At 49.6% G+C, this 12,055-nt stretch overlaps 5 protein-coding genes across 5 annotated transcripts; 3 read left to right on the top strand and 2 right to left on the bottom strand.

Annotated features, from left to right (window-relative positions):
* Positions 1-350: 350 nt before the first annotated feature.
* On the bottom strand, positions 351-1,518 carry TRV_07317 (uncharacterized protein; the record flags this gene model as incomplete). The annotated part of the gene is made up of 2 exons (XM_003018583.1): positions 351-1,355; positions 1,399-1,518. The coding sequence occupies 2 exons, from the start codon at positions 1,516-1,518 to the stop codon at positions 351-353; spliced, it is 1,125 nt and encodes a 374-aa protein (XP_003018629.1).
* A 605-nt stretch (positions 1,519-2,123) lies between these two features.
* TRV_07316 (uncharacterized protein) lies at positions 2,124-3,009 on the bottom strand (the record flags this gene model as incomplete). Its single annotated transcript, XM_003018582.1, has 5 exons — positions 2,124-2,213; positions 2,305-2,474; positions 2,586-2,648; positions 2,692-2,889; positions 3,003-3,009. The coding sequence occupies 5 exons, from the start codon at positions 3,007-3,009 to the stop codon at positions 2,124-2,126; spliced, it is 528 nt and encodes a 175-aa protein (XP_003018628.1).
* Positions 3,010-4,307: 1,298 nt separating this feature from the next.
* Positions 4,308-6,397, top strand: TRV_07315 (uncharacterized protein; the record flags this gene model as incomplete). The annotated part of the gene is made up of 3 exons (XM_003018581.1): positions 4,308-4,562; positions 4,634-6,204; positions 6,337-6,397. 3 exons carry the CDS (start codon positions 4,308-4,310, stop codon positions 6,395-6,397), a joined length of 1,887 nt encoding a protein of 628 aa, XP_003018627.1.
* Positions 6,398-8,318: 1,921 nt separating this feature from the next.
* TRV_07314 (uncharacterized protein) lies at positions 8,319-8,649 on the top strand (the record flags this gene model as incomplete). The annotated part of the gene is made up of 2 exons (XM_003018580.1): positions 8,319-8,372; positions 8,416-8,649. The coding sequence occupies 2 exons, from the start codon at positions 8,319-8,321 to the stop codon at positions 8,647-8,649; spliced, it is 288 nt and encodes a 95-aa protein (XP_003018626.1).
* A 1,894-nt stretch (positions 8,650-10,543) lies between these two features.
* TRV_07313 (C2H2 finger domain protein, putative) lies at positions 10,544-11,299 on the top strand (the record flags this gene model as incomplete). Its single annotated transcript, XM_003018579.1, has 1 exon — positions 10,544-11,299. One exon carries the CDS (start codon positions 10,544-10,546, stop codon positions 11,297-11,299), a length of 756 nt encoding a protein of 251 aa, XP_003018625.1.
* Positions 11,300-12,055: the final 756 nt, after the last annotated feature.

The following is a 12,055-nucleotide window of genomic DNA, read 5'->3' as shown; positions in this document are numbered from 1 at the left end:
AATAACCGCATAGCTTCCCGTTTTGAAACGATTCTGCATCGACAGGTAGATGTAGAGTCATGGTGAAATGAAATGAGCAGAAAGAAAAAGAAAGAAAGAAAGAAAAAAGCCAACGCCATAGGCTCCGGCTCCGGCTCCGGCTCCAGGTTTCTTATCCTCTTCAGTAAACCAAAATGGCAAAAAATGGTCCAGTGAGTAATGAAAAAAGCGAGAACCTAATTAAATTACACGCTTTGTTCTTTTCTAATATAAAAAGGGGTTAAAATGTCGTTAGTTGGCGTACATGATTTGGGTTGCATATTGCGTCTTGTATGCGATAACTAGGGTCGAAACCGTGTAATTTCCATAAATTAAGAGAAGAATTTCTTTGCAGCAGCTTTGGCCTTGCGGTCTTGCTCAGCAATACTCTTCTTCACACGGGAGATCTCGGCAATGATTCCAGCGTCGTTGGGGGCAAATTTGGCAGCGGCTTCTAGGTCCTTGAGAGCCTCATCCTCCTCCTTCAATCCAGCAAGGGCAACAGCTCGTCGATAGTGGGCCTTTGCCCGGTCCGCATCCTTGGCTTTGGCATGACCAGCTTGGTCGAGAGCATATCCAGCCCAGGTTCGGCCGTCATTATAGCGTCTCAATTTGTTAGCCAGGAGGGCGGAGTTAGAGTGGAGGGCAAATCGGAGAGTCATCATCTGTCCAGCAAGCTCTGGGGGGTCATTCTCAGAAGGCTCGGCATATTCATTAAGATAGCGCAAACCCTTTTGGTATTTCTCCAGACCCAGCTGCACATCACCAGACTTGAAAGCAGTATTGCCAAACTCCTTAAGTTCAGTGGCAATCTTGAAATACTCGGGACCTGTGAACTCCTGGTCGTTGTCTTCTGGGTAGTCTTCATATGTATCTCCAGTTGGGTCTACAGCACGCTTAGTAGCGGTTTCATACTCATCGCCCGTAATTTCACCGCAGGCAATGACCTTGACTTCCGAGTGTGGCTTGTCACCAGGGCTGGTTGGGAGTTGTTCCACCTTGCGGACAAGTCCTTTGCCGTTGATCACCTCTCCGAAGACGACGTGCTTTCCATCAAGATGGGGGGTGGGCACAGTGGTAACAAAGAACTGGCTTCCATTGGTTCCGGGCCCGGAGTTGGCCATGGAGAGCAGGAACGGACGGTCATGCTTGAGTTGGAAATTCTCATCGTCGAATTTCTCCCCATAGATTGACTCTCCACCGGTACCGTTAAACTCGGTGAAATCACCACCCTGGATCATGAACTGCTTGATAACTCGGTGGAAGATGGATCCTAGTAGAAGGATGAACTTAGACACAGCTTCACCAAAGCCCAAGGTAGCGAAAGAAAAAGAGCACTGATGTACGCACCCTTGTAGCTCAATGGTTTTCCGGACTTGCCCTCTCCCTTTTCTCCAGTGCAGAGGGCACGGAAGTTCTCTGCGGTCTTGGGGACGACTGTTTCACGTCAGCTTTTTCTCGTTCTGTCTCTCCGAGTAGAAGAAGCTGGATGCTAACCATCGTTGTACTAGATAATTATTAACAACCGTGTTAGTTATAAGTCCGCAAGGTACCGATAACCGAGCTCGACCAGACTCTGCAAAGCTTACCAGCTCAAACACAACCCTTCCCTCTGGTCTTCCACCAATCTCGATGTCGAAGTATACGCGCGGGCGAACTCCTGGAAGCAGGTGTCTGTCAGCAATAGGCTCTAGAGGCTAAGGAATTATGCTCTATGTACCTGAAGTTTCAGCCATGGTTGCTTCGGCCAGGCACAATTGCACAGTGTAAGTCTATAGCTCTTCTTCAATAACCGTCTTCTAGCACAGAGTGAGTCTCTGATATCACGGATGAACTGAGGCAGAGGCGAGAAAGCGAGGAAGTGAAGAAGAAAGCGAGAGCAAGAAGAAGAAGAAGAGGCAGAGGAAGTTCAGGAACCTTCTACGCTTTGGGTGACCCGCGCGGGAGGCAAACAGTGCAAACATCCCCGCGCTAAGAGCAGCCACCTCGAGCCCTAAGCCCTGATTCCGCTTTGGGGAAACAACGTCTTTCATGTCTAGGTCTATATATAAGGATACAACAAGCAGTCCTGGGATGCGACAGGTGGCCTACGATAGATGAGATGTCTAGCTGGTGCTTGCACTAGCACTGGCACTGGCACTGGCACTGGCGTTGTCTTCCTTCTTTGCTGGATTCGTGTCGATCTCCAGCGTGACCTGAACCCCCTTAGCACCGGCGCTATACCTGTACAAAGGACAAGGACAAAGGAGTACAGATACATACCGGTCCATCGTTAACTAAACCTACCTCCATCATGGCTTGGAAAACTCCGTCCTTAACCCGCTCTGCAGTGTACAGGTTCTGCACCTTTGAGTGGAAGTACTCATACAGCTCTCGAGCCGTCTTAGGATCTGCCGCTTTGTGGAAGTCAGGCTTGTTGCCTTTTTTCAAAGTAGCAAGCAGCGTGAATTGTGACACTGTTCGGCAAATAGGTACATGCATTAGCCTGAGAAAGGGTAACCGAGGGGGGGGGGGGGCAAACTTGGTAACTACCCAATAGACGATATAACATGGATGTATCTACGTACCGCAGAGGACCTCCCCCTGGATGTCTTGCACGTTCTTCTTCCACTGGAAATAACCAAATAGGGCTATATCAGCACTGCTATTGTTATAGATCCGATCTGGGGGTACATGAGAGGAGGATAGGTACATTTGCCCCGGTTTCATCGGGCCACATCTTCAGCTTCAACAGCTTGGCCGCTAGGGTATCTGCATCTTTCTGGGTATCATCTGGCCCGACGGCGGCAAACACCAGCACTCCACGGCCAATCGACGAAACAAGCTGTTTATCAACAGTAACCGAGGCAGATGTCACTCTTTGTAAGATCGCTGGATCAACAGGCCAAGGAGATGGTTAGAAGTAGTCAGTCAAGATGTGCTACGCCGGTTGTGTTCCCGGGGCTGAATTATGGGGGAAAGGAGGGGAGAAAGGGATGTCACACCTTTCATCTTCCCTGCCACGAGCGGAGATCCTAGAAGATAGTATCACGGCTATTTCATTATCATGCCATATATAGAAGTACTTTGTCTTTTTATTTTCGATAGATGTATGTATCGTAAAGCAAGTTGATATGGAAAATATTGCATTAACTACTTATTAGTCAGCATTTGATGGCTCAGCCAGTGATTTACAATGGCTAGTTACATGCGCGTCTCACAGACGAGGCTCTTTACAGTCAATGGAGGACAGAGGAGGCTATTCTACATGCATCTCTACCTATCCTAAGTGAGGTGACCCCCCACACACACTTAAGACCATAGGCTCCTAAAAGAGACATGAGGTCGTACCGTATAAACTTCGTATTTATCTCCGATACATCTTAGATACAGCAGCTTATTCTTAGGCACATTCCAAACTGTGAGGTAGTACAGCCTGAGCTAGCTTCTTGGAGAGCCGTCGGATTAGTCGTCGTCGTCGCCAATCTGTCGCCCGTACTAGATAAAACGCCATTGTATCAACAGGGGAGCCAAAATGTCCAGCGGAAGGCGGCATGGGGCTATCTGCGGCACAGCAATGCATGATTTATCCTCCGTAATTAGCATGAGGAAGGTCGTCTCAAGAAGGGAATTGCAGATTCGGCTGATTGCTTTCCTTGGATCGGAGGGTTTTTCTGTAGCCTGGCGGCTACCTGCGTGCATTATTTTGATCCCCTCCTCCATGTCCCCAAGCCCATCATCCAGTTGAAAGTACCCATCTGAGCCACTGCAACAGCTGGATATGCGGCACATGACGGCCACCGCATCTGAACCACCCGGCAAGTCAGCCAAAGGCCGTCATCGATGCCGTCGATGCCGTCGATACCGTCGGACAAGCGAGAAACGACGAAGTGAAGTTGAAAATATCCAAATTGGGGCTCACTCACGTGATCTGGCGCTTAGTTCTTCCGTTTGTTTCGGCTTCCAAGATTCTTGGCACGAATCGGCTTGGCGCAGCTTCTTGATGGAAGATGAAGATGAAGATGAAAGCAGTTCGAAAGCAACGGAACAGCTTCCTGCATCTCGCATCTCGCATCCGACCTCTTGCTCAGCTGAATTCACACGCGCCTGCACGGTGACGGAAACCATTGTCCCAGCGCTACGCCGAAGCTGCCCGATTTCGTGACCCGTTTCCCTCGCAACCAGGTTGACCACTGACGGTCTCATCCACACCCTGTACCACTCCTTCAGTCCCTGCACGCACGCACACGCATAACTATCTTGAGCTTCGGATCGAGCGCTCCTGAGAGCCAGGTTATGAAGACATCATCATGACTTCCCGAAAAACGCAGCAAGAAATTGACAAGACCTTCAAGAAGGTCGGTGAGGGCATACAATCCTTTGAAGGGATATATGAGAAGATCCGAAGCTCCAGCAATGCCGCCCAACGAGACAAGCTTGAAGACAATCTTAAACGGGAGATCAAGAAACTGCAACGGTTTAGAGACCAGATCAAGACATGGGCTGCCGGAAATGAGGTCAAGGACAAAAGCCCACTGCTAGAACAACGGCGAGCCATAGAAACAGTGCGCACTATATATCCCCATTTTCTTTCCCTACCCAGCATTAGGGAGGCAATACTGACATTCATATCTAGTGTATGGAACAGTTCAAGGCTGTAGAGAAGGAAATGAAGACCAAGGCCTACTCGAAAGAGGGGCTTTCGGCCGCAGCGCGCTTGGATCCCAAGGAGAAAGAGAAAGCAGACACGTGTGATTTCCTCTCCTCGACGGTTGACATTCTACAGCAGAAGATAGAGGCTATGGAAGCTGAAGAAGAGTCTATACAAGCGTCAATGAAAAAGGGCAAGAAGGACATCGCCAAGTCGAATCGGTTAGCGGATATTGAACGGTTATCGGAACGGCATAAATGGCACGTTGGGAAGCTAGAATTACTCTTACGATCATTACAGAACGGCAATGTTGAAACACAACAAGTGCTTGACGCTCAAGAAGCCATCAAATACTATGCGGAGGATGGTCACAATCCCGACTTTTGTGGAGAGGACGAGACTATCTACGACGACATACCGCTAGGCGACGATGAAGTCCAGTTCGGCATGAACAACGACAACGACCGGGTATCATCACAAGACACTCAATCGATACAGGAAGATGACGCAGAGTCCCGGCAGGCCAACAAGGGCAAGTCAGATTCAGGTCCTGCACGACGGCCATCAACACAGATGAAATCCCCTCTACCCGTCCTTGCCACGCTCCATCTTAATGGCCCTTCGTCATCGTCAGCAAGTTCAATGAAACCTGCACCCCCTCCGGCACGATTACCCGGAGAGACTCTCAAATATGCCTCTGCTGCCGCCGCCGCTGCTGCCAGTGACAAGGCTGGTGTTGGGATTGCACCCCTCCCACCACCCCCTGGTGCCAGCCCCGCCGTATCGGCAGCACAGCTTGCTTCCAAAGCGTCGTCAACGGCGTCACCTATGGTCCAGCCCGCACAGCCGGTGCAGGTACAACGGCTCATGTCCTCTGCCGGCAGCGCAGACGAGTCAGGAAGTCAATCCAAGTCGCCTACATTAAGTCCGAGCGTGACTGCAGCCAGTCGACCGGGGACCATGCCTCCTACACCCGCGATGTCCAAAATAGAAACATCAGCAACAACCCCGGCTGCATCAACGTCGGCCCCTAATAAGGAACGTACAGTAACGAATGGCCAGGCAAAGGGGAAGAGCCCAGATGAGCCGGCCGCAGACGAATCGGTATATCATCTCCCTCCAGGTCTCCAAGATCTGATTCACTCCTTCGAGGTGACCAAGTCACGGTCGACAGCTCCTCAGTCGGCGTCTGTACAACGGTTATTGGTAGCCTCACATAGTACATGCCCAGAGCCGGGAGATGCGGAGAAGCCCCGTCATTACAAGCCCCAGACGCCATACACAACGCCACTTTATTACCCTCAGGAGACATTACCCATATTTGACGATCCACGACTATACGAGACCGGCAGAATAGATACAGACACGCTGTTCTATCTCTTCTACTACCGTCAGTCCACGTATCAGCAGTACCTGGCTGCCAAGGCCCTCAAGAACCAAAGCTGGCGCTTCCACAAGCTGTACCAGACCTGGTTCCAGCGCCATGAGGAGCCGAAGAACATCACTGAGGAATATGAGCAGGGTACTTATCGGTTCTTTGATTATGAAAGCACCTGGTAAGTTATATTCATCCCCCCATCTTTGTCTTCGTAATGGTTTGGCTTGTGTACCCGGGTTCGGCACTTGGTTACTGTCCCACGGCGGGTGTCAAAAACAGCTTATGCTAATAATATCACGGCTGTTAATAGGATGAACCGACGAAAAGGTGATTTTAAATTTGTCTACAAGTACCTTGAAGATGATTTGTAAAACAGTGCAAGGCCGTCTGTCAGTGTCCGCCAAATACAATGACAATCGATTCTGTTGAAGTACAATGCACATCCCTCTACTGTCCCGTCTCTCCCCAATCTCCTTTTTACTCCTTCAGTCCTGTTTTTTGGTCCTGCATCTTCCTAATTCCTCCTGCGCTCACATAACTACGTACCTTGCTCTCCCGCAACTTCCGCGATTTTTCTCTTCTTTTTATTTAGCTTCTTGTTTTCTATTCATTGGATGAAAGGGAATGGGGAACGAGTAAAGTGAAATGATAGGCAATTCTTTAGTTACCTGGGACTGGAACCGGGCTGGGAGGGAGTTTAACCTGTTTGATTTCTTTTCTGACTTCTTTCCGGTGTGATGTCATTTTAATTTGTGAACTACTACTCCGTACCTCTTCCGAGTCTCCTCGAGAGTGTATTTGGCGCAAATCGGCAACCTATGCTTTTCCCATTCCCGTCTTCTTTTTGCTTCTCCTGATTCTCCGGTCTCTCTGTGCCTCTATGTGCCTGTACCCGGTCATTTCTCCGGAATATTCCCTCACAATTAGAGAGCAAGGCAAGCCAAGTCCAGGGCTCTCTCCCCTGCAGAACAGCCTCCCACTCCTCTTCGTGTTTTCTAGTCTCCGCTTCTTCTCGAATCCTTCTCTTGTGGGGGTTCAAGCGCAGGCAGAATCATTATTGGCATCGATCAGGGGGGCAGTGCTAGCGCGATGTAACTAACTAAATGCCGGGGTAGTGAAGAGAGGGACGGGCCATCGGCAAAAAGCTGAGGCTGTCTTCAAGGAGTGATGTCGTTTTTCTCACCTGATCATAGCAGTCAAGGCGAAAGAGCCCTTCGAGCCTTTTCCAGCCTCCAGGCACACACCATTTACTTGGTTGTTGGATTTATCCTTTCATTGGCATTCACGGTCTTGAGGCAGTGCTGGAAGAAGACTATTTAGTTACAGCATTCGAGTTTGACCTCGCCAAAAATAAAATGAAACGAGAGAGGGTTGGTTCGCTTCTCGGGAGTCTCATGATCCAGTCCTATAAGGCGACGTGTGTTTATTGCACTGGTTGGCTGGTTGGTAGCCCCGGTGGTGCTGGCTATTGGTTCGAGAAAAATTGTCCCTCCTTCTGAAATTAATAATAATGAGTGATCAAGTTGGGCATCAAGAAAGCAGGGCAGCTAAAAAAGGACGAAGATAAAAGAGACTGATTGTTCCACGAGATAACAATAGCTAATAGCGGAGGAAAGAGGATAAGACATGTTAAATAACTTATAAGACCGCTGATGCCGGCAAGCCTCTTCTCGTTCCTGATTTCTAATGTCCGACGTCTGCTATCTCTTGCTGTGTTATCAACTCTAGTTATTGCTTGTGTTTGATAGGCCGTCCAATGCCGCGTAAGAAATGAAAACATAATTAACTGGACTGGAAAGGTTATTTCCTCGGAGATGGGCTGCTGTGATTGATTCCCCCTGATGAGATGGATGCTTTGACGCCCTCTTTGCGCTTTGCCTTGGGGGTGCTTCGTGTAGAGGCCTGCCTGATACCTGAATCGGTTGCATGTGCAGCCCAGCCAGTGTTGCGCACTGGAGACGGCGAGGGTTGCAAAGGCTGTGTCAGTAGAAGCAGCACGAAGGACTCTGTATGGTCTCGAGTTTTCTCTTTTCTCTATTTTATCTATCAACTTTGATCCTCGAGTTGAGCCTGTCAGTCTGTCAGCCAGTTCTTTTCTCCCAAGGCCGAAAGCTAGAGGCGAGAGTCCGCCTCGCCCTACCCTGCCACGCCAGGCTGGCTTGCGGCATTTTTAATCGGTCGATGAAGCTGAGGGACCATTGCACTGCCAACAAGAGACGAGCGACAGGCCAGAAGACGGGCCAGAAGGGAGCAGGATGGGCGATGCTGGCCATTTTTGATGCCTGACGTTCGATGTTTGACGTTGAAGACGAAGAAGAGAAGAAGAGAGAAGACGACGACGAAAAGGTGAGAAACAGCCAAAAAGGGAGGGGGGACGTGCTTAGATAAGCAAGACAGCCGACTTCGACCTTTTTCTCCAGAAGAGGAAAAAGACGACGACGAAGATGAGGACAAGCAAACATCCAACGACTCGCTGGCACAACAGAGACGTCAGAGAAGCGGAGAGAGACAGAGAGACAGAGAGACAGAGAGACAGAGAGACAGAGAGAGACGGGATAGCAGAGACAGAGACACGATGACGGCGATGGTAGCAACCTCATTAGGCCGGGGTGGTTGGGTTTGAAACGCCTGCATGGCCACGTACCTGACGGAGACATTGAGGTGACGCTGGTGACGGCGGCGATGATGCTTGATGGTTGATGGTGAACGCTGCACAGCATCTGCCCGACGCCTGCATAGTACACCTCTCGCTCTCTGATTACTCTCCGTAACCGTGTACTTACATACGTGCTGTATCAGAATATACTCCGTGCTTGGCTAACCAAGTCGACAGGTCGCACACGATTTAGCAGGTTACACGGGGTGCATCTCTATTGCAGGGTTATTATTAACAGCAGGCCCGTTATTGATTGACTGGCCAAGGAACATTCTCCAGCCAGTGAGAGTGAGTGGCCGGGGTCCTCGTTTCTTTTTCTCTGGCCTGTCGACATGGCCTAAACGGCCCTAAAAAAGGAACGACTCTTGTGGAGCAACCACAGGAAGAAGATCCAAACGCCCACTGCATCTTGCAGACACCCGGTCTATCACTCATCCTTTGCCCGTCCAAACAATATCACCATGATGGAAATCCCTCAGCTTCAGGCTCCATTGTCGGCCCGCCCCGTCATCGATGCTTACGAGAGAGGCCTTTTCTTCACCGCAATAAGGGTGGTGTCCGTATCAGACTAACCACCCATGGGCTAACTAACTAGCTGGCTTACTGGAATGAGGCGAAGGCGAGATGGATGGGAGGGCTGAGCAGTCGGTCTCCGTCTCATACACACACCACCATCCCGTCCTATCCCATCTCGATGACCAGTTGACCACCAGCCAGTCTGTGTCTGCCCTTCCGTGGAGTTCTCGCTCCGTTCTAAGTTAGCTCTGTCTATGCGAACTTGATCTCCATATCATCCTTCCCTCTTACCACTGCATATGCTCGTTTGTAAAACCATCCAAGGTCTCCTCCGCCTTGCCCGCTGTGGGACCCAAGGTCACTCCTGTCACCCCTCCGGCTATTCTACGTCTCTTCCTCTGATATCTGGTTTCCGGCGCCGATTGCCGGTCGAAGCGGACTCTGCATGTACCGCCATTCCTTTGTTTAAGAGGTTGCTCTTATTACTTCATACTCAACTCGGCGGTTTCCATTCCGCTGCCCCTTCTTCTCCTGTCCTTATGATTAGGCTTGTCTCCTATCAGGATCGAGCTGATATTCGCTTACGGCCAAATACCATTTTGCTTCACTTCTTCTTCCTCCCCCTAACCAATTCTTTTGCCTCTCTAATACGTACCCGCCTCTCTCCCCGACGTCATTTCCTCTCTCGTACTCTTACAGAGAGGCTGTGTTCCCATCACTCTTCTTCCACGTGCAAAGTGCACTCCTTATTTTCTATTCTATTCTATTTTTTTCAATACAGAGAAGCACTTGCTGCCCGCTCATGTAATCGTGCCACCTGGGACCAGCGAGTTATCTGGCCAACCAATCTACTGGGTGTTTCTAAGTGCATGGGGGTAGCATAACCGCTAGCTTCACTCTTTGCTGTTGTTTCAATCGAACTCATCTTCCCCTCGTCGTTTACCCCTCGAGTCAGCTCGTTAACACACCGAGGCTGTGAAACGTTCGATGGGCATCATTCTGCTTGTCTTGCATTGCTGCTTAGGTTATCTGGGGATCTGCTGCTTTCTGCTGTTTCCCTTCCCCTTCTCCTTCCCTTGTCACGTGTGGCTGCAAAGGCTGCCATTTCTGTGCTAGGTGAAGGTTCGCCTCCTTTTCTCGCTGGTACCTGAAGGGTATATAAAATATCACCAGTAACCCCCCCTTCTCTCCATCCCTCCTCACCCACAATCACCATACTACTTCAAAGACATTACATACATACAATACTCTTGGAGCCCCCTTTTGCTCAAAGACATTACTCTTCTGCCTACGGCTTGACATTCAACACCACCAACTACCCGTCTCATCCTTCACTACTCACACCATGTCTCTCCCTTACCGTCAGAGGCAGACTACCTACCAGTCTCCCGTCCGTGGAGAGTCCTGGAGAGAAACCTCTGATAATACCTACACTACCTCAACTCGGTCGCAGCCAGGCTATCTCTCTCCTCTGGCTCCTCCCATGGCCTACTCAAGCTCGACGGACAGCAACCTATCCATCTCCACATCATACAGCGCAGCGTCAACATACTACAACACTATCCAGTCATGTCACTCGCCCTCAAACTCATATGAATATGACTCTACCTGCGAGTACGAGCCACGTAGTTCGACGCAGGGGCGGCCCAAAAGCCACTCCACCTCGTCCAATCAGGAGTATATCTTTGATGGCCAGACCATGGCTGCCCTTCCCTCCAGCCCCAGATCATCAACAGCTGCAGAGAGGTACCTTGCCACTCCAACCCCAACCCCAACTTCAACCCTATCCTTCACCCATCAACCACGTTACCATACCAGAGAGACTAATCCGTGTTGCCACCCATCTAGGTCTACCCAGCGGTTTATCTGCCTGTACGAAAACTGTGAAGGCTCGTTCAGCCGGGTAGCTGATCTGAGCCGACACCAGAAGTCAATCCACTTCCCGACGAGAATGGATTGCCCCAAGCCACGCTGTAACCGCAAGGGCTTCATGGGTTTCACTCGCGAAGACCATCTTACCGAGCATCTTCGTCAGTTCCATGGAGAGCAGCTAGCCAAGCGTACCTCCAGCAAGTCCAAGCGTGCTGAGGCTACATGCTAAGCTTAACAGGCGACCACCACCCTGTTTCTCGTCCTTCTTTCACTTCCTGCCAGAGAGGCAGAGAAACCATATTCTCATTTCATTGCATCCCTCGATATTTCGGATTGTCTCAGCCCTGATCTAAGAAGCATTTGCATTGCCTTGCCTTTGGATTCTCCTTTTTGAGCTGGCACTCATCTGCAGATGAACCGACTTTGTTCGTTTTCTTTTCGATTTATTCTTCCATTTTATTCTATTGCCGTCAAATGTTCGAGTGGGACTTGTCTCCCTCGAACATTTGTACCTTGCCTTTCTTGACCTGTTTTTCAGTGTCTCTACAATCTATCCAGGACAGTGGCGTTGTGTGGACACAAACATCTTTTCTTTCCTATCTCTTTCATCGCGCACTAATTATGAGTCTATGCTCTTTAATGCTTTATATTTTCTCTTTCTCCTTTTCTTTTTCCCTGATTTTCTTACTCTTTTTTCTTTTCTTCAGTGTACATGATTACTTCCTTTTTTTCCCTTCCTTTTTTTCTCCCAAGCTTTTCATCTTCTCGTGTTTTGAACCCTTATCAGTATACTTCTTTCTGTATACGCCAGGTGTATATCATGCGGAGCTATCTCTTTACCTTTCCATTTCTCATAACTTGGTCCAGAATACCGCCTATCGCGCTTGACAATACCAAGTCTTGAAATCGTGAAACTGAACCCAGCCTCATCCCCAGTCCCCAGTGGCTCAACTTTCCCCTTGTTTTCATCTCTCTCTCTCTTTTT

This window comes from Trichophyton verrucosum (assembly GCF_000151505.1).
Source record: "Trichophyton verrucosum HKI 0517 chromosome Unknown contig00997_1.f1.exp, whole genome shotgun sequence".
Taxonomy (NCBI): domain Eukaryota; kingdom Fungi; phylum Ascomycota; class Eurotiomycetes; order Onygenales; family Arthrodermataceae; genus Trichophyton; species Trichophyton verrucosum.
Note: the sequence above shows the minus strand (reverse complement) of the source record. Positions and strands in the feature narration are given on the sequence as shown.